The 25,850-nt window shown below is 45.8% G+C and overlaps 1 protein-coding gene across 15 annotated transcripts in view; it reads right to left on the bottom strand.

Moving 5' to 3' along the window:
- Nucleotides 1-25,850, bottom strand: part of DST (dystonin) — a 522,642-nt gene that overhangs the window by 488,504 nt on the left and 8,288 nt on the right. For all 15 annotated transcript variants that reach the window (XM_083177288.1, XM_083177291.1, XM_083177290.1 and 12 more), the window contains exon 3: nucleotides 3,597-3,788. In XM_083177288.1, the coding sequence (XP_083033414.1) occupies nucleotides 3,597-3,788 (192 nt within the window). The remainder of the gene's footprint in view (nucleotides 1-3,596; nucleotides 3,789-25,850) is intronic.

Raw genomic sequence — 25,850 nt, 5'->3', positions numbered from 1 at the left:
GGTGATCCTTGCTGCAGCTCCTTGCTGATTGCTGTAATACTGCTGGGGCGCGGTTTGGAGTGAGGGGTGCTGACACGGCTAAGGAATGCTGTACGGGTGGCTGAGAAATCCTATACGTTATCCAGATATCTGACTCAACTGACTACCATCACTGCTGTCCGTGGTCCCTCATCTCCTGTAATATAATATATTTGCACAATATAGTAATACTAGATGCTCCTGATGCTGTTGGGCTTCTCTGTGCAGTAGGTGGTGTGCTAGCCGCCACCACTCCTATTTGTGTCCATTTTACAGCAGAAAGTTCACTTCATTGGTGACTATAAAATCCTGTCCAGTGTGCGATACATAGGAACATGGAACTCTGGATTACACAAATATTGCAAGTGGTTTCCACCTCTACTACCAGGCTTATTAAAAAGCTCGATGACATACAGCAGGGAGGTACGGTACTCCGTCTCCTACCGGCGCCCCTGCAAGAGATGCTGAGGTTGCAGAGGGTGGCCTGCCTGTACCTATTACACATGTGACTTTTAACACCCCTGGTCATATATTCCAATATGGACATGCCTGAAATAAAATTCAATTGCTGTCCTGATTCTGAACACCTCATCTGTGATGGGATTGGCTGGAAGCCCCTTCTTCTTTTAACTCTAGAACAGATAAGATCCTGGCCTTGGCTCTCTAAATATTCTGGATGTCTGACTGTTTATCCTCGAGTAACCATAAAGAAGTGTATTATGTTGGCCATTCTTTTTTGGGGATCCGAAACTTGGCCGGATTAATGACTCATATTTCCCTTTAATTTAGGATGCCGTCTCTAATTACTTTTGCCTTTTATTATTTTTCTTAATGTTATGTGGTTACATACTCTATGTTATCTCTCCTTTGCGGTTCGATTTCTCTAATCTAGTGCTACTCCTATGTCCTGATAATATTTAGTGGTGATCATACAGGTAGTCGCCCCTGATAGTCCATGCGTCTACTATCCAAATTTGGGTGGGGTGGGTGGTAAATAGTTTTAGTTAAGTATAGTTAGAGGGGTAAGGGATACGTTAATTGGGATCCAGGTATACCTAGGTTGGGGATAGGTCATACAGGGTGGGGGTTATGGGGAGGTTTGTTTTGGGGTTTTAGGGCATTTAACTTTTTAGTATTAAGTAGGTTTATTTTGGGGTCCTCTAGTATTCGGGTGGGCAATATTTCCTTTTTTCTCTTTTCTTATACTCTGATATTGTTGCGATGTATGAACATTTTTTTTTATCTGTGCTCTGTCAGGATATGGTTGGGTGCACCCATATATATAGATAGATAGATAGATAGATAGATAGATAGATAGATAGATAGATAGATAGATAGATCTGACACCATACACTCTTATTTTTGAATGTCTACCCGAATGGCGCCTTCCGGTTTATGTTTCATACTTATCCTGGGTAATGTAAATGTTATGTTATATTACTACTCTTGCTTTACTACACATTACTTTTTTGTTTGCACCCATATATGAAAATACCTAACAATGTTGTTTTACCTACCATTCCTTTATATATCGCCATAACTACTATCCCCTTTTACTTTGGTTATGTAAATGTTAAAATTTTGATAAAAATTACGTAGTTAAAAAAAGAATTGGTTGAATACACTGATGGCGAGCTATCGGCACTTCTATGTGCCGATAGCTTGCCATCAGGGCATTGAATACCACTCACTGTGTGCCACTGGAGCATTATTTGGTGTGTTAATAGTTTATTTTATCAATTAGCAAAATGCATAGTGAATAAACAGAGGTAATTTTGTGTAGTGCAAGTGGGATGCACGCTCAGTGAGCTGGATGCATGCACAGAGTGAATTGGACATAAGCGCATTGTGAGGTGGACCTACCCATGGGGGATTATTCTTGTTCTCTTGCAAAAGTAAGTTCCTTCTTAAATGGACAAAACCATATGCACTGCAGCTGGGGCAGATGTAACATGTGCAGAGAGAGTTAGATTTGGGTGGGGTGTGCTGAAACTGAAATCTAAATTGCAGTGTAAAAATAATGCAGCCTGTATTTACCCTGTACAGAAACAAAATAACTAACACAAATCTAACTCTCTCTCTCTATACATGTTACATCTGCCCCACCTGCAGTGCACATGGTTTTGCCCATTTTGAGAACAAATTTGTATTGCGATCAGATCTGAATAAGGTCCTCAGTGTGTTGGATTTTAAAAAATATATATTTTTTCCATTACATAAACTGTACCTTATTATATAAACTATGTACATATATGCAACTCCGCAATATATTACTAGTAAACACTGCAATATTTATATATATATATATATATATATATATATATATATATATATATATATAAACACTGCAATCTAAATCTAACAATACTTTGTACGTTTCTAAGCCTAAACTCTCTATATTACACATTTATCCTACTACACAAAGGAAATCCTGATGAAGAAAAGTAATACCCTCCCTGTTAGGGTCATCTTCACTTCTCAACATATCACACACAGCGCCCCCAGCAGACATGTTTTGTCTCCAGAATGTGGATTGCCTTAAGGGCGTTGCATTCTTTCCTAATATTACAGGATAGTGTGGCCATTAGAAGAGGTGTCACTTTTACCTATAGCTACGGACGCACCCTGAAATATAAGTAATCGAGTACAGGTGACATGGTGAAATGCAAAAGCTAGACAATAAATAGCGGTTGAAATGTAAGAAGATCAGGTAGTAAAATGTGGCGATTCACAGCAATACAAACGATGATAATTATGAAAAACGCATAAACAAGAATAACTCAAATATAAAAGAAAAATAGATCCGTATCTTTCGGATCTCGTACTTATACCTATAGCTATTTACTCTTAATTTGATGAATTCCAGTGGACTAAATGCATATCTAACAGATCTTCCCTGAAAGATAATGAAAGACAATTCCCAATGTCAATATTGGTACTGCTATCTTTAACATAGCAAGCCGATACGAAGCAATTTACGAAGGGTCAGTAATACATACGGTTCCAAAACCTACAGCTTTCCATTGTGACTGCTGCAGATGTTGTTGCCCATTCACCACAAGAGGGGTCCCTGGCTACATACTGGGCTGCACAAGAGACTCATTGGGGTATATTTTAATAAAGTGAGGGTTTACAAGAGTGAAAATATTGTCCATAGTTTAACATCAGATTCTGGCTATTATCGCATGGAAAAAAATGTCAAATGGAACTGTTTGCTATTGGAAACATCTCCACATTTATAAATCTGACAATCTATTTATAAATGTAAAATAATGATATACTGTAACTAAAGAATATGCACAACATACTGTTCCCTGTGAATCTTGTCTTGCACTGTACTCCTTTATTTTTACTGCTCCCAGTTTATCCTTGTATCCCTAGCTGTTCTCATACCTGTTGGGGTAATAGGCATACCACTTAGCATTGTACACAGTAGGTCCTGGACCTACTCATAAATAGAGGGAACCCTGTAGTATATATACAGTAAATGAGTCTAGACCCTTAATGCACAGGTGTCATGGTATTGTGCCGGAGACACAATATACCATGGTATTGTGCAGGTGACACGGGATACGTACCGGTTTCCTAGTGGGTGTTACTTGCACAGACTGATAAAATTCAGGCTGGACCCTGCTGCTTTTCTTGACCTTCCTTTTCCTTAGGGTGGAAGATGAATCTTGGTCACTTTGTTGGACCTCGGCTAGAGGCTTTGTCTCTTCAACCCGAGTTCTGGCGTACCTCCTCAGGTGACGAGGGCTTGGCCGGAATCCCTAGAACACAGAAGAGTCTTGTTTACATTGCTTGTAAAAGTGTGAATGCACACCCAGTGCAAAGGAATGCAAACACCAATGTCAATTACTAGAAACACTTATAGCTAATGTTTACAATTACTGACTGTGTACCTTTACCTTTAAACATGTCTATGATCCTGTTATGTATTAGTATACTGCAGAACTGTAGTATATGAGCAAATACATTCTACTGAAAGTTAAATCACCATTATTTTCCTAAGATTGGGGTGTACATTCTGAGCCCAATAAAACTTACAAAGTAAACAGTATGCAAAAATATGTACAAGAAAATAACAAGATCCAAGTGATGGATGTTATAATCGTGTTTGAGATAATGTAGAAATGTGCAAAGCAATAAACCCTACAACACAGTTCAAACATATACATGTATATGTAGGCCTACCAGTTGAGTTGCAGGCCGGGAGAGATGATCTAAATAAATAAAACAGTATTCTATTGAAGATGGGATGTTGCTATGGGCAACCAATCAGATTCTATTATGTTCTAGAAGGTGCTTAATAAATAAGTAGCATAATCTGATTGGTTGCCCATAGCAGTACTTACATGTTAGTTGGGCGCCCACTATAGTTAGTACGCTCATACCCCCACTATCCATGTCGGCATGGAGATGATTTTATATAGTGTGGCGAGAACAGTGAGCCACCGACAGCGGTGTAGCTAGGTGCTATGGTGCCCGGAGCAAGGACATATTTTGTCGCCCCCCCCCCGGTAATTAATTGGGGGCGTGGCTAACATGTGTTGGCATGTTACATTTGAAAAGAAAAAACGTAAAAAATAAGACCCTATATAAGACGCTGTAACGAAATCTGCTGCGCTATATAAGACACTGTAACGGAATCTGCTGCGCTATATAAGACACTGTAACGGAATCTGCTGCGCTATATAAGACGCTGTAACGGAATCGGCTGCGCTATATAAGACGCTGTAACGGAATCTGCTGCGCTATATAAGACATTGTAACGGAATCTGCTGCGCTATATAAGACACTGTAACGGAATCTGCTGCGCTATATAAGACGCTGTAACGGAATCTGCTGCGCTATATAAGACGCTGTAACGGAATCTGCTGCGCTATATAAGACGCTGTAACGGAATCTGCTACGCTGTAACGGAATCTGCTGCGCTATATAAGACACTGTAACGGAATCTGCTGCGCTATATATATGTATATACATACATACAGATAAAGAACAAAGATAAATACAGCACACAGCATGGCCGGGGTGGCAGCAAAAGCCAGAGAGATTCACTCTCTCCCTCTCTCCCCCCCCCCCCCCCCCCTGCCCCACGAATCCCAAACCCCAAGTTTATTACAGTATGTTTATTTCTATTTTTAACTACATTAATTACCTTATTGAAGGTAAGGAGTAACAGGGCGGCAGCAGCAAAACGTCTCCTCCTCCAGGGCGGCTAACTACAGCCAGCTCTTGAGGCTGATGACGCTGCTGTAGCCAGGGAGGAGGGGGTGAGGGGGTGAGGCTGGGAGCTATCTCCCTCCAGGACAGCCTTATCTCCCAACTGCACATTCACTGACCTTGCGTGCATCCTTTCTGATCCCACCAGCGCGGTTCCCATTCCGTCTGTCTCACAAGTTCACCTGTGTGAGACTTCCTCCCAGGGCAAAGCATGGCCTCATGGGATTTGTAGTTTAAACGTTAATTGCTCAAAGTTTGAGCAGTAACATATAAACTACAATTACCATGATGCCACTGTCCCTGCTGCTCTGACCTGCCGGGTGCCTGAGTCACAGGCAGCTAAATCTCGGCACCTCCACTCCGACTGTAAGTAACTAAACGCTGCAGCTGGGCGGGGAAGCAGGGCAGGGGAGCCGGTGGCACGCGGCTCCGGCGCCATTTGATCTCTCTGCGCCCGGAGCGCGTGCTCCGGTGGCTCCGCCCTCGCTACGCCCCTGGCCACCGAGCCCGAAGCGTGGCGAGCGGACGCGTAAAACTAAGCAAATAGCTTAGTGGGCGCCCAACTAACATATAAGTACCCCCATAGCTACGTCCCGTCTTTAATAGAACTCCCATCTTATTAAATAAACCCCCATGCTATGCTCAAAATGTTGTTTGAGCAGGTAGCATAGCAGCATTCACTCATAATAATGGGGTTTTATCCTGGTTGACTCACACAGATGCGAATTCGCACCCTTGCGAGTCAACCAGAACTCACCCTGCGAATGGCGGTATGCCTGCCCGTCCATCCCTTTGCACACCGGGTTTGTTCACCCGGCATGCGAATGGATGTTTTACATAAACATCCATTCACATGCCAAGGGGAACTTCTCACATTTTTCGATGGTCGCCGACCATCAAAAGATGTGGTGCGTGCACTCGTATATAAGGTGACTCTCACCTTACTTATATATGCGTGCACATTCGGAAGGAAGTGGGCAGGCAGTTGACATCCAGTGATGTCAGCATATCAGCTGCCTGCCCACATCACCCGGCGATTTCCATGGGAACGCCCAGCGTTTTCATGGGAATGCCCATGATACGCTGGGCAAACCCATGAGCGATTACCTCGGCCCGCAATGTTGGGGGCATGCACCAGGCAAACAGTCTGTTTGCCTTGGCCGCATGAACGCCGAGCGTATGCACATGTGCAGAAATGCAGCTACGCATACGCCAAACATCTGTTCCCGTACAAATGAACTGCCGCTGTGAATGGACCATAATAAGGTCCAATGTCTATAAATATACAGAGCATTAAAGTTCTTAGTGTTGAATTACTCCCACATCTCAAATATTTCACCTACATACCCGTGTCGGACTTAGCCACCAGGGGCCCACCAGGGAAATGCAATGGATGGGGCCCATGCTTAGGGTTGTGCCACAATAGACGATTGGATAACCATCAGAGAGTTCATGATCTGGGCCCATATATATATATATATATATATATATATATATTTAGTAAATACTGCTTGAGCAGTCATAAAAATATAGAAGATTAATAATGGCAATACAGTGTAGAAAGTATACCATCATTCTGTGCAGTAGTATATAACATATGTATAATTTAAGTGCACAGTCTGAAAAATTATTCCTATAAAAGAGGCAGTGGGGTCCACCATTGGGGTTTACCAGTCTGACCCTGTCTCTACCACTTCCCCCATCTTCCGCCCCAATCAGGCTGTTAATGTGGCACTAGGACATGGGTGACCAACCAATCGGAGGCATCGAGCCAAGAAATATATTAGGACAAAGAGCCGATACATGCAAAGATAATGGGCGTGTCCTAGCTCCCACAAGGTCACGCTTTATTTTTAAATGGGTAGTGGCCTAGCTACAAGCAGCAGATTTATGCTATTTAAAACCACCTTGTGACACCCCAGCTTCAAACTAGCATCACATTTATGCTTTTTATCATCTTCATTTTAAATCAACAGCCCATTTCATGTATTTATAACACTTTTGTGACACAATTATTTTAATCTTAGCAACCCATTGAGGCACTATCAAACTCCAAATAAGACGTTACTATATCATTCATGCAGGACTCAATTGCAGGTTAAGCCTACACCTGAATCAGTCCCCACCACTAGTGACTAAAATAACTCTCGGCAACTCCTTTTATAATTTAATACAAGCAAAAGGGATGGTTTTGCAAAGGCAATAAAGCCAAACCCAGCCCTCCTATCTCACCAAAGAACTCAGCGGTATGTCAGTATGATGGGGGGGGGGGGGGGGGGGGGCAGATAGCAGAGCTGACGGTTGCTGTGAACTAAGAGCTCAGTGGCATGTCAGTGAGGAATGGGCCAACGTTAGAGCTGACAGCCGCGGGTAACAGACACCTCACTGGCTTGTCAGCGCGATGAGGGGCAGCCGCTGTCAGCAGAAAGTGCAGCACCATTATAGCGCAGCGGGATGGAGGGGCAGCTGTAAGAGCTGACAGCAGGGGCTGGCTGCCAACTTTCGGCCTGGGGGCACGGGCAAGTGGCCCCATTTATTCTACAAGCGTATGAAATGCAAAATGGGAATCAAAATGTTGGACGCACAGTATTGAGCAGAAACGGAGGGGGGGGGGGGCAGGACTGAGCTTGTCACAGGCCTACTTGAAGGAGTGCATTGGATTGATAACCAAGACCAATTCAAATTATTTATGGTCAATGTAATAGACAAAACCAGTGCTCGTCATAAAATATTTGGACAAATCCTGACCACATATATGAGCCTAAAATCCCATACCTAGATGGGGCTTCTGAATACTCAATATCATTAACAATGCACACTCCTGCAGATTGCTAACGATGGTTGATGTCTGCTTAACATGCAGGTTCATTTGGAAACATAAGCCAAACATCCCGCTTATTCAGTGGGTCCCGGTGACGTCACTGACCGAGATGGGTGGTGATTCAAAAAACTTTGGCAACCACCACCCTTCACTATGTCACTGGCTCCTCTATACGGTACACCAGCGGTTCCTAAACTTTCTTGAATCACACACCCTAGAGCACGGATGGCAAAATTGGTCCTCGATATCTACCAACAGTTTAGGATTTGCAGCCCACCTGTGGATCTGTAGAATGTTATGGTTATGAATGAATGCAGCATGTTAGAAAATGTGACACATAGTAATGACTACACCTGTGCACCAGCTAGGTGGTCTGGAAAACATTATGTAGATCAAAGGACTGGTTTGGCCAGCCCTGCTCTAGAGAATCAGCATTTCATGGCACCCTTTGGAAAAAAAGTACTGAATTGTAAATTTTGCCTTCCTGTCATTCTCAGCCATAAATAATTAAATTTTGTCCTGTACCGCCAACCCAAGGCATCCCTACATAAGCTTCGTGGCACCCCAGGGTGCCTAGTTACACAGTTTGGGAACCACTGAACTACACTACACTTTACCCTACACTACATCACTGACCCCTTTATATCCTAGACTACATCACTGACCCCCCTATACCCTACAGTACATCACTGACTCCTCTATACCTTATACTACATCACTGACTCCTCTATACCATACACTACATCACTTACCCCTCTATATCCGACACTACATCATTAACCCCTCTGTCCCCTACACTAGAGAAAATATACAGGTATTGTGTGGTGCGCAGTCAACAGCTACTGGCACAGGTTTGTCAAGCCCTAATTAGTCAAAAGATAAAAAAGGGTGTGCCAGCACTGGCTGTACCAATAATTAGACAAGAATTAGCTCGGAGCTAATTCAACTTATGCTGACACCATCCACATATTGTTGTGACCTGTCCACCCTCCCACTGACGTCCCTCGCATCATCTGGACCTAAAATCTTCTGGGATATCTGCATGATCCCAAATTTCTCCAGTATACAGAGGAAGATCATCTAATGGGAATCTTGAGCCCTTGAAATTATAGGGCAACCAAGGACGACTGCGTCACCTATTTCTGGACACAATCCTTACCAGAAGAATTCGGATGGTAATATATCCAATATATCCAATACGTCAGCCTTGTTTATTGGAAAAGTTCCAAAATTCTACATCACGCAAAGTATCCCTGTGATATTATTTTAAATGTGTGCACATTGACTTTTTAATGTCTAACGATTCATCCATTAATTGATTCTTAATAAAATGATGTAATTAGCAGCCTCCCACATAAACACACATTTATGGAACCTGACACATGTATTTTTACACACACACAGACACACAATAAAGAAAATAACAGCAACCCCCCCATACCTGTATGTGTATTTTTATACAGATCCAAACAGTCATTGGACCTTATTTGTCGTTCTCAAGGGGTCCGATGGTGTGTGCTCGGGATGGCAAGCCGAGGTACTCAAAGATGGGAACGCCCAATGCTTCATGGGCGTTCCCATGGAAATCGCTGGATGTCCACTACCCGCCCATTTCCTCCAGAATCTGCATGCATATATAAGTGACTTGACAGTCCCTTTATATATGTGTGCATGCACCACATCCTTCGACAGATGGCGACCATCGGAATATGTGGGAGGTTCCCCCTGGCCTGCAAATGGATGTTTATGTAAAACATCCATTCACATGACTGCAGTTGTGTAGGCTCCTGTCTGTGCTGTGTCTCTGATCCAACTGCTCCAGCCCTGAGCTGGTGTCAGTGATTTCAGAGTAGCCAGGAGCACATGTTGCACTGCCTCCTGGCCCCAAGCATACGCAAGCATAGTGCTCCTGCTGTGGCCCCAAACTGTTAGATTGTACTGGCCTGGGGAGCAACTGGCACCCTGCCCCCCTTCCTAGCCTGCTACTGGCTGACAGCTACAGTTAACATAGACCACAGTTATTGTGCGCTACTCTGCTGTGAGCCGACTCCCATGCCACAGTCAGACGAGGCAAGTGGTAGTGCCGGGTGTGCGGGAGACACATCTCATTAAGAAAAGAGCTGCATACGGCTCAAGAGCCCCGTGTTGGACACCCCTGCGCTAGGCAGTAGCTTGATACAACCCAATATCACACTCTCAACACCATCACTGACATACAGCAACTTCAGAAGATGTTATCAGCTGCTGCCCTCCTGTCAGTGGTTTAGGTGTCATCTAGACCAAGGTACACTAGGCAGCCTTCTATGTTTGCCAAGTGGTAGTCCCAGACTTGGGTATGTAGATGCACTCAGTAAAGAAAGGATGTGTCACTAACATGTAGTGTAATGACACTGGGAGAGTCAAGAATGAGGAAGCAGATAAGATTGAATGATTGGAGTCACTGTAGAAACAGTACATTTTATACTTGTAATAAATGATGAGCAGATTGTAGATTTGGTAGATTGCTACTTGCAGTAATCTACAAAAATCACTAGCAAAAAGAAATCCCCAAAATCTACAATGTTTATTAATGTACTGAAGTCGTTTATTTCCCTCTGCATTAGGAAGTGATGAGACAAACAACACACTTTCACTAAGTCATCATTGAAAATGATATATTTGGATTTGTTTAAAAGAATTATTACAGGTCAAATTATTAACAATAAAAACTAAGAATAAATATTTCTATTCCGTAATAAGACAGAAATATGGTGATCCTTTATTTACAAAATGTGTGCGTGATACTTTGTCAGCTATAAAATTATTATTAGAAAAATAAACCACTGCTGTCTTGAAACAATTATGACATCAACTATTCCCTTTTATTGACATTGTAATTCACAAGGTCAAATCTTCAGCACGGCAAAAAGCCAAGCACTATAGTCAGCAAACAAATGACGTCTTATTCGGAGCAAAATATCTAAATCCCAACCTGGCATCTAGTTTCCGTTTGTTTGGCAATAAATGATGTAGTGTAGCAGAGCCTGCCAAAGGTGCTCATGCAGTGGAAAAAAATGGATGTTCCAATAAAAGCGAAATACTGGGCCTGATTCATAGTTGGTTGACTGTTGATGAGTCATTGGTGATTGAATTGCCAATAAGCTTGCAGTGAGGAATCATATGCAAGTGTTTGAGAGCGGCCATTTTGTGGGAGAAGCCTGGAGAGGAGATACCAATGGCCACTTCAGGGGCGGGACCAGGCTCTCAGGTCCCGTCCCATTACAGGAAAAATGCCACAATTTGTGGGTTCATAGGTAGGTGCAGGGCCAAAGTTGCGCAATTTCTGAAATGTAGTCTCACCCCCTCGATACAGCAACCAATTCCTCTAAAGATCTCCCCATTCTGCCTGCTTCTCTGGGAAGTGAGCAGTATGCGGGTGATCTGTCTGCTCTACCAGGGGTGGGAGGGACTACCTGATAAAATGGAGTGGTGTCAAAACACTGGTGTGTTGGACCGGTTTCAGGGTGTGTATAAGCAGGTATGCAGGAATCCTGCAGAAATATCTTCAACAAAATGGTCACCCCCATGGAGAGAAGGCAAATGTCAGACTTCTTTGCTGCAGTCAGTAAAAACAGACCCTCCCGGTTGCATTAAAATCTTTGCTGTACCACATTGCTAAGGACGGGAGATGCCTTCATGTGTAGTGGTAAAATGTTCAACCAATGCTTTATGCTTGTTAATGTTTAAGTTCCTATCAGAGCCAACAGCCTTTCCTTGCAAAGGTATCCCTAACCTTTCGCAACTAGAAGATGAGACCTCCACAAAACCCTAGAGCCCACTATTTGTGAGCGGATCCTCATGTTTACTTACATGTCTATATAGGTATATAGTGTGACAGCCCTAGAGACTCCGTACAAGAGATGGTGTAGGTGCTGCAGCATCCTATCCAAAATGTTTAGGCCTGTCCGATGTCTGTTAGTGCTGCGGTAGATCTCCTGGGTCCTCTTGGCACATTTGGTGGAATTGGCCAAAAATGTGAATGTTTTGGCAGCAGGTTATTGCCATTGCTGGGGCGCTCTAAGGGAGTGGGGTCCAATCTGCTCCGGGCATCTGGATCTTAAATATTGCTCACTATCCAATCTCTGATTAGAATTCTAATGAGGCACTTTACCACTGGCTACCAGTGTGGCTATTCCAGTCAAATATAAATCCCCCTCACCCTTGTCTATTTCAGATTGGTTTTACAGAATGACTATTACATGTCCATGGAGGAAATCACTGTGGCATTGATAGGAACACAGATTTTATCACCATTGAATTTAGTTGTAATTCAAGGAATCTGATAATTATTATGCCCCTTTCTGTACCTTCCTAAATGTTCACCGTCGCTTTTCTTTTATCATTTGCAGTTGAGCCAGAGGCATGTGGAATTGTAATTACTACCACCTGTACATGTGCCCTATACATACCTCCCAACTGTCACGATTACAGCGGGACAGTCCCGATTTTCGGGTCCTGTCCCGCTGTCCCACCCGCGGCAGGCATTGTCCTGCTGCGGGGGGTGGCAGTTGGGAGACCCCCCAATCTAATAGAATAGACGCTGTGCGCATGCGCACAGCGTCTATTATCGTATGAAAATGAGGCCGCGGCTAATTAGCATAAGCCGCACCCTCATTTGCATACACCCCACCCCCTTTCCGGACGCTCGCGCGGCTTCGGCGCGCGAGTGTCCCTATTTCATCAGCACAGAAGTTGGGAGGTATGTCTATATACTGTAGCCATCTACTGGGAGCCTGAGTGTAAGTCTCCAGTGCCTCTGTATAATGCACAGGCCACACCACCTGCACATGTGCCCTGTATACTGCAGCCATCTGCTGGGAGCCTGAGTGTAAGTCCCCGGTGCCTCTGTATCATGCACAGGCCGCACTACCTGCACATGTGCCCTGTATACTGCAGCCATCTGCTGGATACCTCAGTGTAAGTCCCCGGTGCCTCTGTATCATGCACAGGCACACACCACCTGCACATGTGCCCTGTATACTGCAGCTATCTGCTGGATGCCTCAGTGTAAGTCCCCAGTGCCCCTGTATAATGCACAGGCCGCACCACCTGCACATGTGCCCTGTATACTGCAGCCATCTGCTGGATGCCTCAGTGTAAGTCCCCGGTGCCCCTGTATAATGCACAGGCCGCACCACCTGCACATGTGCCGTGTATACTGCAGCCATCTGCTGGGAGCCTGAGTGTAAGTCCACGGTGCCCCTGTATAATGCACAGGCACACACCTCCTGCACATGTGCCCTGTATACTGCAGCCATCTGCTGGATGCCTCAGTGTAAGTCTTCGGTGCCTCTGTATAATGCACAGGCACACACCACCTGCACATGTGCCCTGTATACTGCAGCCATCTGCTGGGAGCCTGAGTGTAAGTCCCCGCTGCCATTCTATGAAATTTTCTATCCATTCAGGGGCGTAACTAGTGTAAGGCAGCCCCCGCTGCCGCTTGGGGGAGCGAGCAGCAGCGGGGACTGCATGGGCGCCCACAATCATCCGACATGCTGCCGCCGTGTGGCCGCCCGCCGGAGCATGGATGCGAGTAGCCCACATACAGGAGGCAGATAGCAGCACGATCATTGTGCTGGCCGCTCGCTGCTCCCCACCCCCCGCCTCAGGCGCACGCAGCGGGGCAGAGACAGAGGCGTCCTTTCACCTGCGTCTTTCACCTGCATGTCGCGTGGCTCCGCAGGACCAGAGAGCTGAAGATCTTTCTGACACTGGGAGCGGCAGGCACTGAGCACGCAGCAGCGGGCACCTGGAAGTAGAAGCAGTGGGACATTGGCTGCAACGGAACTTCTCCCCTGAAGTTGCCTGTCACTCACTTGGCAGCGGCCTGGGAGGGGAGCAGTCAGATTGCTGCATGACAGAATTTACGACTTCAGCAGCAGCAGCAGGTTAGAGTGCAAAGTGTCACTCATCTTAGTGTCACCCTTCCCTTTGTGTGTATACAGTATCCATCTATGTGTGTGTGTGTATGATTGACTTCAGTGTCATTTATTGAGCGTATTTACAAAAGCCCGCAGAGTGCCTTCTTCCTTCGTCTGATATATATATATATATATATATATATATATATGTGTATATATATATATATGTATGTGTGTATATATATATATACACACACATACATATATATATATATGTGTGTGTGTGTGTGTGTGTGTGTGTGTATGTATGTATGTGTATATATATATATATATATATATATATACACATACATATGTGTGTATGTATGTATGTATGTATGTATGTATATATGTGTGTGTGTGTGTATGTGTGTATATATATATATATATATATATATTATATATACATACACACACACACAGAACATATCTGAAAGGGATAAATACAAAATCCTGATATGGAGAATCGAGGCAGGGCTCCCCGCAGCCTATCCCTAACCCCACCTTGTAAGCACAGTCCGTCATCCCCCCCACTAGTGCCCAAACCTATCCCCCCTTCCCTGGCCTGACGCACCTCTGCATACAGTACTTACACAGTATGCTTGGGATGCTTGGGATGAGGGCTGTCGATATCCTGGCTTCAGCATCCTAAACTCTTTCAGTGCCAGTGTTTTTATGGCAGCTGGGATGCTGGAGTCGGTAAAGTTCTGACCACATCCCATCTGGAACCCCCCCTTTAGAAATCCTGTGTTTGCCCCTGCCCTGCTCCGCACACAGGCTGCCATATAGCAACAACGAGTCCTGCCTTCACTCCCCCCCCCCTCATGCACAAAGAAGCCATCTTATAAACCTGGTCCCCTCAGCTCCGCTACCTGATTAGAAAATAAATTGGTGAGAATTCTGGTACCTCTGTGTGTGTGTACATTGTGTGTGTGTGTGTGGTGTGTATATATATATATATATATATATATATATCATACGATGTCCCTGCACCCGCTTTCTGATGTCAGCTGCCGCGGTGCTGGTATAAGGTTAAATGTAGTTGTTCAAAAGATACCGCACCCGCCGGACTTCTTATACTGTATATATATTGATTAAGTGACATTACGGCATGTGGCATATAGTGTAAAGTGCAGTATGGAGTGCAGCGTATATTCCAAGGGGGATTGTGGTGATGTATAGTATAAGGGGTATTACAATATGTGGGGCATAGTGAAATGGGCATTACGATGTGTATTGTATAGTGTAAGGGGCAATATGGTGTGTGGCGTATAGTGTAAGGGACATTACGGTGTGTGGTGTATAGTGTAAGAGGTATTGCGGTGTATAGTCTAATGTGCATTACGATATGTGGAGTATAGTGTAAAGGGGCATTATTGGTGTGTGTGTGGGGGGGGGGGGGGGGGGGGGGGGGGGGCACCAGTAACTTTTTTGGCAGGGGGGAGCAAATTTTATAGTTACGCCACTGTATCCATTTCCCCCCCTTTTTTAAGTACACATGGTGTCATTTAATTTATTATCGGACGTATACTCCGTGGCACATTTTGTATGTCCTAATTAGGGATGCCAATCCCGGGGCATTTTTTCAATCCCGGGATTCGGGATTGAAAAATGCTCAATCCCGGGATTCCCGGGATCCCGGGATTGGCTTCCCTAATAATAAAAAACACCCTGGCCGCCCGAGCGCTGGGTGGGCGGGCCTTGTCAGGGACCGCTGGGTGGGTGGGCGGGTGGTTGTCAGGGACCGCTGGGTGGGTGGTTGTCAGGGACCGCTGGGTGGGTGGTTGGTAGGGAGCGCTGGGTGCCCGTGAGCGCTGGGTGGGCGGGCGGGTGGCCGGCCGTGAGTGCTGGGTGGGAGGGCGGGTGGCCGGCCGTCAGCGCTGGGTGGGTGGCCGGGCGGGTGGCCGTCAGCGCTGGGTGGGCGGGCGGGTGGCCGGGAGCGCTGGGCGGGCGGGCAGCCGTGGATGTGCGGCTGTGCCGTGTGCCCTGCGCAGCGTGACCGCGCAGCGTGACCTCGTCACGCTGTGCACTGCGGGGGATGGGGAAGCCGGGCAGCGTCTGAGTGCTCAGACGCTGCCCGGCATTAAACTGCGCATGCGCAGTTTAATCCCGAAATCCCGGGATTGGAAATTCCAATCCCGGGATCGAAATCCCGGCGTTTTGGGGGCCAAATCCCGGGATCCCGCCGATCCCGATCCCGGGATTGGCCACCCTAGTCCTAATACATACTGTATTGTTCATTTATTTAACTTAATTTATTTATTTAATATTAGCACATATAAGTGGGGGGATGCAGTCAAAATCCCGATGGTCAAAATCCCGACAGGGTCAAAATCCCGACAGGGTCAAAATGCCGAATGGGTCAAAATACCGACAAGGACAATATCCCGACATGGACAAAATCCCGACATTTAAAATCTCGACAGGTTCAAAATCCCGACATTTAAAATCCCAACAGGGTCAAAATGCCGACATATAGATTGTACAGGTGAAACAGTCTACATGACTTTCCGTCGACAGGTGCGAGGTCGACATGGGTTTTTTCACTGTTTTTTGAGCCAACATGTGCCGACAGGCGGTAATTCATGCCCTACCATCCACTAGGGCGTGGTGGGAGAATAAAATAGTGTGCAGAGCGCAGCGAGGTACCGTGCCCGAAGCATTGCGACCGAAGCTATGCGAGGGGCTGTGGTTCACTTCCAACTGTGTCCATGTCGACATTCGGGTCAAACAGTGAAAAAACCCATGTCGACTTCGCACCTGTCGACGGAAAGTCATGTAGACTGTTTCACCTGTACATTCTATATGTTGGGATTTTGACCCTGTCGGGATTTTGAACCGGTCGGGATTTTAAATGTCGGGACTTTGTCCATGTCAGGATTTTGAACCATTCGGGATTTTGACCGTCGGGATTTCATACCGAATCCATAAGTGGGGCCAGAGCCAATATCTTTCTTAGGGCCCAGTGGCCACAGCAGCGGATCTGAGCTGGTGTCATTAGCCCCCCTGTTCTTGGTCACACCCCCCCCCCCCCCACTGATTTTCCCCATGTGATCTCATTGGTATAGACCAGCAACTGTCATTTCTACAGTCAAAGCTGTTGCTGAGACCAGAGAGAGAGAGCTTCAGAAAGAGAGAGCTAGCCTGTACCGCCGTACTCTAGTGCACACTTCCAGCTAGCGACCAGTGACCAGAGCAGAGCCGCACCATCACATCTGTGCTAGTGGTAGTTTTTATCCCAGCTGCTCGGAGACAGCGGTAAAGCTGCCCATACACGCTGCTAAGCGTGCTGAGCCGATGTGTGCTTTGAGGTGCATGCTCCCGCGGCACCTCATCGCACAGTACAAAAAGTATGTGCTTGCACATACTTTTTGTACTTAGGTTTCATCAAATTGCATCGCATTGCATGCACAACGCATGCACATGCAATGCAATGCAATGTGATCCCTGCTATTGCAGCCGCATCGGGACGTGTATGGGCTGCTTTAGTACAATGTTTGCTGTATATGATGTCCAAGTCCAGTTTGTTTTTCTCTAGCAGCTGTATAATACAGCGGCCTGAGGTCAGAGAGCGGGCGAGTGGGGTAAAAGGAGCAAATGTTACTTATGTTATTTATAATGTTTCAGACTTTTCCTTTTACAATAGTTGTATATTTTTTCTTAAGGGTGAGTAGAAATTATATAAAACCAACCAAATATAGTTTATTATTCAGCAGTGAAACAATTTTCATACGTTGGGACAGACGTATTGGAGAGAGAGAGATAAAGTACTAGTCAAGCAGTACCCAACTGCCATTTTCAATCACAGCCTGTAATAACATGGCAGTTAAGAGCTGATTGGCTGCTACCTTATAACAGGATATTACACATATTATCCCTCCTAGATGTAGCAGCCCCAGTAGTGCCTCGTTAGGGGGGACAGCTCCCTTTTTGGGGGGCTGCCTCCAGTCCCATATCCCCATATGCAGGCTGCAGTGTCCCACAGGGGCCCGGGATGGTAGATGAATGCCTATTGCAGGGTAAGGCGAGAGAGATCAGAAAGTTTGGAGGTAAATGTAATAGCCTGGTAAGCGGTCACTCTGCATTGCCTCTGACCCTATCTTTATATACTGTAGTACACAAGTAGCCTTTTCTATAGATAACTATCACATTATTCCCAGTTGTGCTTGGTGGAGGAACATTCGGGGCCTCATCTATGCACTTATATAGTATTAATGGGTAGATGTAGGAATGGGTGAGAAGCTCTGTAAGCGTTGTGTGCACAGTGCTGGAGGTGCTGTGCAGCCCTGTCATTATTGGTGCTGCGGTCTACAAGATAGAATGCCAATTGCAGGGCGCGATGTATGGCGCAATGTATGAATGGTCAGTAGCGCAGATTATTCCGACACCTGCAGATATCAATATGGACAACTGCAGGTAGCGTTACCTATTCACCACAAGCAGGGACAGAGCTGGCACTGGCTGCAGCATCCTCTGACACTGGGCTGCTTGTGAGATCTCGCTGATATGCAGTGAGTCGGACGGTGGAGAGACACAGCGTATCGGCAGTAGGTGGGCAAGGGGGTGGCAGAGATCGCCGGAGGGAGATATTAATAAATTTCAGCGCTACAGCTTCCAGCTTCACCTCAGTAAAGAGTATAATATATTTACCCCTAAGTATCTTAGGATCATAGGCGAATCCAAGGGGTGTTCCGTGGGTGCACTGGACCACCCATTAGACTGCCTGGCGTCTGTTACTTTAGATATTTAATCACTGCCGCAGCCCTTTTTTAAGACATAAAACATGGCCACATGAGGGCTGCGCGCATGCCCGACTGCACGCAGCTCCTCCCATGGTCCTTTGCGGCGCGTGAGCACCCTGGACGCCTTCCTCCGTGTCCTCCTCCATCCTCCCTCCTCCACGTGCTGCTGCTGCGGCTTAGCGTGTGTGTGTAGCAGCCAGCCAGCAGGGTCCGGGTCACGCCGCGGCGGCTGGGAATGACAGTCCCGTCCTGACTCCTGAGACTGTCGGGGAGATCTGTACCATCTGCCAATCACAATTTGAGACCGGAGAGGAAGTTGCAGAGATGACATCATGCCACCATGTTTACCATGCACCATGTTTGGCTCAATGGCTTCAGGATAACATCAGCTGCCCCCTATGTCGTGAATGGTGCATCGATCTCCGCAGACTCTTCCCATGAGGCTTCTGGACAGGTATGTAACCAGTCAGGGCCACACCATCCCGTGGTCTCTAACATCTGACCAGGAGGTTGGATTTCAGTTTTGGAGCACCAATCCAAATCTCGCGCTCTGTGCACATGTTACATCTCCCACCCTGCAGTGTGTCCTAACTTGAAGGCTAGCTACTCGCCACCTTTGGTGGGGGTCCTGAGGAATTTGCTTTTTTTCACCACTGGTCCAGGTGGACTTTTGTGAGCCCCCATCTAGGCACTGAGTTGATGGTGATGGGCCTGCACTTGGCCCCCATCTAGACATTGAGGTGATGGAGATGGGCCTGCACTTGGCCCCCATCAAGGCATTGGGGTGATGTAGATGGGCCTGCACTTGGCCCCCATCAAGGCATTCAGGTGATGGAGATGGGCCTGAAATTGGCCCCCATCAAGGCATTCAGGTGATGGAGATGGGCCTGCACTTGGCCCCCATCAAGGCATTCAGGTGATGGATATGGGCCTGCACTTGGCCCCCCCATCTAGGCATTGAGGAGATGGTGATTGGCCTGCACTTGGCCCCCATCTAGACATTGAGGTGATGGAGATGGGCCTGCACTTGGCCCCCATCAAGTCATTCAGGTGATGGAGATGGGCCATCAAGGCATTCAGGTGATGGATATGGGCCTGCACTTGGTCCCCATCAAGGCATTGAGGAGATGGTGATGGGCCTGCACTTGGCCCCCATCTAGACATTGAGGTGATGGAGATGGGCCTGCACTTGGCCCCCATCAAGGCATTGAGGTGATGGAGATGGGCCTGCACTTGGCCCCCATCAAGACATTCAGGTGATGGAGATGGGCCTAAAATTGGCCCCCATCAAGGCATTCAGATGGTGGATATGGGCCTGCACTTGGCAACCCATCTAGGCATTGAGGAGATGGTGATTGGCCTGCACTTGGCCTCCATCTAGACCTTGAGGTGATGGAGATGGGCCTGCACTTGGCCCCCATCAAGGCATTCAGGTGATGGAGATGGGCCTGCACTTGGCCCCATCAAGGCATTCAGGTGATGGATATGGGCCTGCACTTGGTCCCCATCAAGGCATTGAGGAGATGGTGATGGGCCTGCACTTGGCCCCCATCTAGACACTGAGGTGATGGAGATGGGCCTGCACTTGGCCCCCATCAAGGCATTCAGGTGATGGAGATGGGTCTGCACTTGGCCCCCCATCTAGGCTTTGAGGAGATGGTTATTGGCCTGCATTTGGCCCCCATCTAGGCATTGAGGAGATGGTGATGGGCCTGCACTTGGCCTCCATCCAGGCAGTGGAGGATGGGCCTGTACTTGGCCCCCATCAAGGCATTCAGGTGATGGTGATGGGCCTGCATTTGCCCCCCATCTAGGCATTAGGTGATGGTGATGGGCCTGCACTTGGCCCACATCTAGGCATTGGGTGATGGTGATGGGCTTGCACTTGGCCCCCCATCTAGCCCTTGAGGAGATGGTGATGGGCCTGTACTTGGCCCCCATCTAGGCATTGATGAGATGTGATGGGCCTGCACTTGGCCCCTATCAAGGCATTCAGGTGATGGTGATGGGTCTGCACTTTATGAATGTTGTCATAGGCTGGCATTTGATCCCTATGTAAGCCTGTTTGATCAGAAAGATAGTTATGTTTCATGATGGGCCATTCTGTCCTGTCAACAATACCTTTCCCCTTTTATTAATAATAAACTAACCTGACCCTTTTCCCCACCAATATGCCTCCGAGTCATTATTTTAGATAAGTTTATATTGTTTTACTTGTGTATAATTGTGGGCTGACATCAGCCAATAGAGAGTTTAATATAACAATTGTATCAATAGCCTCCATTGCTTATAGAGCTCTGACATACACTAACTAAACCAGAAATTGGTCATTCTGAGCGTATTATAATAATAGTAATACAGTGTACACTTATAGAACAAACAAAAAAATAGAAAGTCCCAAGGCGCAATGAAGAAGTCCTTGCTGCCTCAAAGTTGATGGAGGGTCACTGGAAACACCTCCTTTGAAGAAAACTGTGCTTTTGGAAAACAACAATGATGGTGCTTGAATCCAGTTGTAAGGTGGTGGTCATTCAATTTTTGACGTGATGTGTATAAAATAAAGATGCAGAGAAAATAGGTGTCAGGTAATTATCAAATTGTAACGCATCAGTGTGGTAGGTAGAAGTGGTGACTAAAGTCGTACCGAACTCACAAGGTTAGTTGTGAGACCCCGTGTATCAAGGTTTCTTTTAAATGGGTCACCTTCCGTGTAGAGGTAATATAAATGGGGAGTATGCCGCGTTGATGATGATGTCCCATCATTAGGAATACGAATTGTTGTATTTTCGGGATTGTAAATCCCGAAAATACAAATGTGTAAAAAATAGGTGTATTTCTGCCTACGAATACACCTATTTTTTACGAATCCATTTTGGTAAATTTCCCCCATATTATCATGGATAACTGCTACGTTGGATTTTATATCAAATGAATGTAATGTAAAATATGGCCTTCTAAGATGTGCCCTTGTAAAAGTAAGATACCAGAATTTACTAGTCCCAATTTAAAAATTGTGCATATACTGTAATTATACATACATGACACATACTATAAAATACAGATGTAGGTATTTGTAAGTGAGCCCAACTATCTAAACAGCTGTTGAATATATAGGGGGGTATTCAAACTGAGGGTCACGGCGGTCGAGCTTGCTCGACCGCCGTGACCCAATCCCGTTCTCGGTCAGCTCGACCGAGAACATGCAGGCGGGATTCAATGTCCCGCCTACTGGGGAGGGACGTGGCCGGGAGTTGCGGCCGGGAAGATTCGAGCTGCAGTCGGCAGCTCATCACTTCCCGGCGTTCTTGGCAGAACCAGCCTGACAGCTAGTGAAGTCGGGCTCGTCCTGCTGAGAAACCCTGCTCAATGCTGTCGGGGAAGACAGCATTGAATAGGGCCCGGCGAGCATCTCCCCGATGGGAGATGCTTGCCGGGGATTGAATATCCACCATAATCTTAAACTGGGTACACACGGATAGATTTGAAGCCCGATGTGGGCGTTCCTGATCGATGGGACCGACCAATCGTTCAAATCGTTCCGTGCATCGTTAACGATGCGCGTACCCGCAAATCGTTAACAATGGTCTATGATCTTTCCTGCATGCAGAAAGATCATAGACAAATCTTTTGTCAAGTGTATCCAATTGTTCCGTGTGTACGCACGTTGAACGATTTGATACACTCGTTAACGATGTCGGAACGCTTCCGACATCGTTCCGTGTGTACCCACCTTTAGAAAAATGGGTGTGCCTCTTTTATTGGATAAATAACAGGCCTGTATTACTAACCTATGGCACGTTGCCATTTGCATTGTAGATGTTTGCAGACACAATTATGGATATCCAAAAAAGAAAAAAAAAAAGAAACCTGTGAAACTTTAGGCACTAACCATACTATCATGGACTCAGCCAAGTCTCCCTTTGACTGTTTCCAACATATTCATTATCTACTGAAACAACACCGACCACAGGGTATGACTATTACTGTCTGGCTCCACTTATTGCATTTCTCTTGTGTTACCTCATGTCTGTCACATAAATCATTACCAACTTAACTGATTTTTTTGTTGTGCTATTTATCAAAGATTGCATTGTATCTAGTTCAGAATGCATCCGATGTGCTAAATCAGTGTGTGTTTTGAACTATGGGGGTTATTCTTGTTCACTCCTTCGGGCAAATTCCTTTTTAGATGGACAAAACCATGTGCACTGCAAGGGGGGGGGGGGGGCGGCAGATGTAACATTTGCAGGGAGATTTAGATTTGGGTGAGTTATTTTATTTCTGTGCAGGGAAGATACTGAATGCTTTATTTTTACACTGCAATATAGATTTCACGTTAAAGTAAACCCCACCCAAATCTAATTCTCTCTGCACAATTTACATCTTCCCCCCCCCCTTGCAGTGCACATATTTTTGTTCATTTGAGAAGGAATTTGCCTTTGCGAGTGAACCAGAATAAGGACCTATATACGATGCGATCTAGTTCAAAAAGTACCAGCAGCACATACTTTTTGGACTGTACGTTGTGATGTGCGAGGGAGCGTGCATCGTTTTAGCAGCCCAAAACACACCGTGTATGGTCATTATAAGCACTTAATTGCACCTCTATGGTTGTCTATTTATCAGTAAATTAGTTATAATTATTTGTGCTCCATTGCCAATTCAGTGGTAATACAGAAACAGGAAGTGACCCAACTTGGCAAAAGTATTTGTCTGGGAACTCCATGTAAGCCCCATGCTCAATTAAAGTCCAAATGGAAAGTGAATGGAGTCTCATTTTATTCTGCCATTTAGATAGAAAAGATAACTCAACGGTCACTGTATTTAGACAGTTTTCTAGCTGTGCTGCCCCAGGAACGTGCACCTACCACATAAAATGCTATGAATATGAGGGATGTTGCTGCACCAGTGTGCCATGATATCTCTATCACTACTGTAACAATCACAGTTATTGATGCCTCATTGCACATTTAAATCCCATGATACTTATATTGGAAAGTAGACCAGATTATATGGCTCCCAGGCTTTGAAGATCATTCCCCACAAAAAGAGAAAGGCTTCCATTTCTGTACGAGTGTACAGCCAGTAAGCAGTCTTTCTCAATTGGAATCTTGCTCTTTTAAATTTGGAAAATGAATCTGCTTCTTGACTCTTGGCCTATTACCTGGCTATTCTACTACTTTGTGCTATTATTTAATAGATTTTTTGTTTTTAAATGTTTTTATTGAGATTTTCACATATACATAGTGAGTTATATAAGTAAAATATGTAAGCAGCACAACAAGAAGATAATGTACAATATAACATCAACAGGAGAAGGATCCTGATATCAAAGACAAAATATAAACAGTCCTCAAACCGTTTTCTTTTCAACATCAGAACGATTTCTGAAATGACGACTTAAAGAGTCCAGTGAGTTTTGTAAGCATAGAAAATTACTGAAATACATACTGTACCGTAAGTGTCGGTAGTGCGTTGTAAGGACTTGGACAAGTATGTCGGGCTATAGTGCACCAAACCAAATTGGATATAACAACTGAAATAGTTAAACATATAAAAACAATAATAGTACAATAAAAACTCATTAATTCACCATCCGTACCAAGGGGACAGAAGGGGAGGGGGGGGGGGGGGGGGGGAATAATATCTCAAATAATAACAAGTATATGTTCTCTATTTTCTGGAGATAATGTTTCAAAAGTGGGGACCATTTAAATAGAAATTTCTGAGTCTTACAATCTACATCTGGAAGGGTAGACTGGCGCTCGTAACATAGGAACGTGGTCAACTCAACTTTCAGGTGTTCAAGCCTGGGAGAGAGAAGGGAGATCCATTGCTTGAGTATGATTTTTGGTACTTGTGGAGTATCACGGCTCCCATCGTATGGCATCGTATGCCATATGTAGTGGCATACGATGGCATACGATGTGATGCAATGTTTTACAGATTTTTGAGCATTTTTGCTCAAAAATCGTATGCCATCGCATGGCATCGTATGCCATATGTAGTGGCATACGATGTCATACGATGCGATACGATGTTTTACCGATTTTTGAGCAAAAATGGTGAAAAATCGGTAAAACATCGCATGGCATCGTATGCCATCGATGCGATACGATGTTTTACCGATTTTTTAGCATTTTAGCTCAAAAATCGTATGCGATCGCATCGGATTCCATACGATGGCATCCGATGCGATGCGATGGCACCCGATTTTGCACTGAAATGCATCAGAATGCATTGAAATGTGTATTAAAGTAGTGAAATGCCCCCAAATGCCATTTTTCATAGTGCACCACCCCCACTATCAACGTCAACCCGAAGCGTGGCGAGCGCAGCGAGCCCGCGAGGGGCGGCTGTACGCGTCCTACGACCTTTTCATACCCCCACTATCCACGTCGGCGTGGAGTTGAGAATAGAATAGTGTGGCGAGCGCAGCGAGCCACCGAGCCCGAAGCGTGGCGAGCGCAGCGCGCCCCGCGAGGGGACGCGGATACCTGTAAAGCCCGCGAGGAGACGCGTATAGCTGTGAAGGTATCCGCGTCCCCTCGCGGGGCTCGCTGCGCTCGCCACGCTTCGGGCTCGGTGGCTCGCTGCGCTCGCCACACTATTCTATTCTCAACTCCACGCCGACGTGGATAGTGGGGGTATGAAAAGGTTGTAGGACGCGTACCGCCGCCCCTCGCGGGCTCGCTGCGCTCGCCACGCTTCGGGTTGACGTTGATAGTGGGGGTGGTGCACTATGAAAAATGGCATTTGGGGGCATTTCACTACTTTAATACACATTTCAATGCATTCTGATGCATTTCAGTCCAAAATCGGGTGCCATCGCATCGCATGCCATCGTATGGCATGCGATGCGATCGCATACGATTTTTGAGCTAAAATGCTCAAAAATCGGTAAAACATCGTATCGCATCGTATGACATCGTATGCCACTACATATGGCATACGATGCCATTCGATGTTTTACCGATTTTTGACCATTTTTGCTAAAAAATCGGTAAAACATCGTATGGCATCGTATGACATCGTATGCCACTACATATGGCATACGATGTTATGCGATGGCATACGATTTTTGAGCAAAAATAGTCAAAA

Source organism: Crinia signifera, chromosome 3 (assembly GCF_055691185.1).
Source record: "Crinia signifera chromosome 3, ASM5569118v1, whole genome shotgun sequence".
Classification (NCBI taxonomy): Eukaryota; Metazoa; Chordata; class Amphibia; order Anura; family Myobatrachidae; genus Crinia; species Crinia signifera.
Note: the sequence above shows the minus strand (reverse complement) of the source record. Positions and strands in the feature narration are given on the sequence as shown.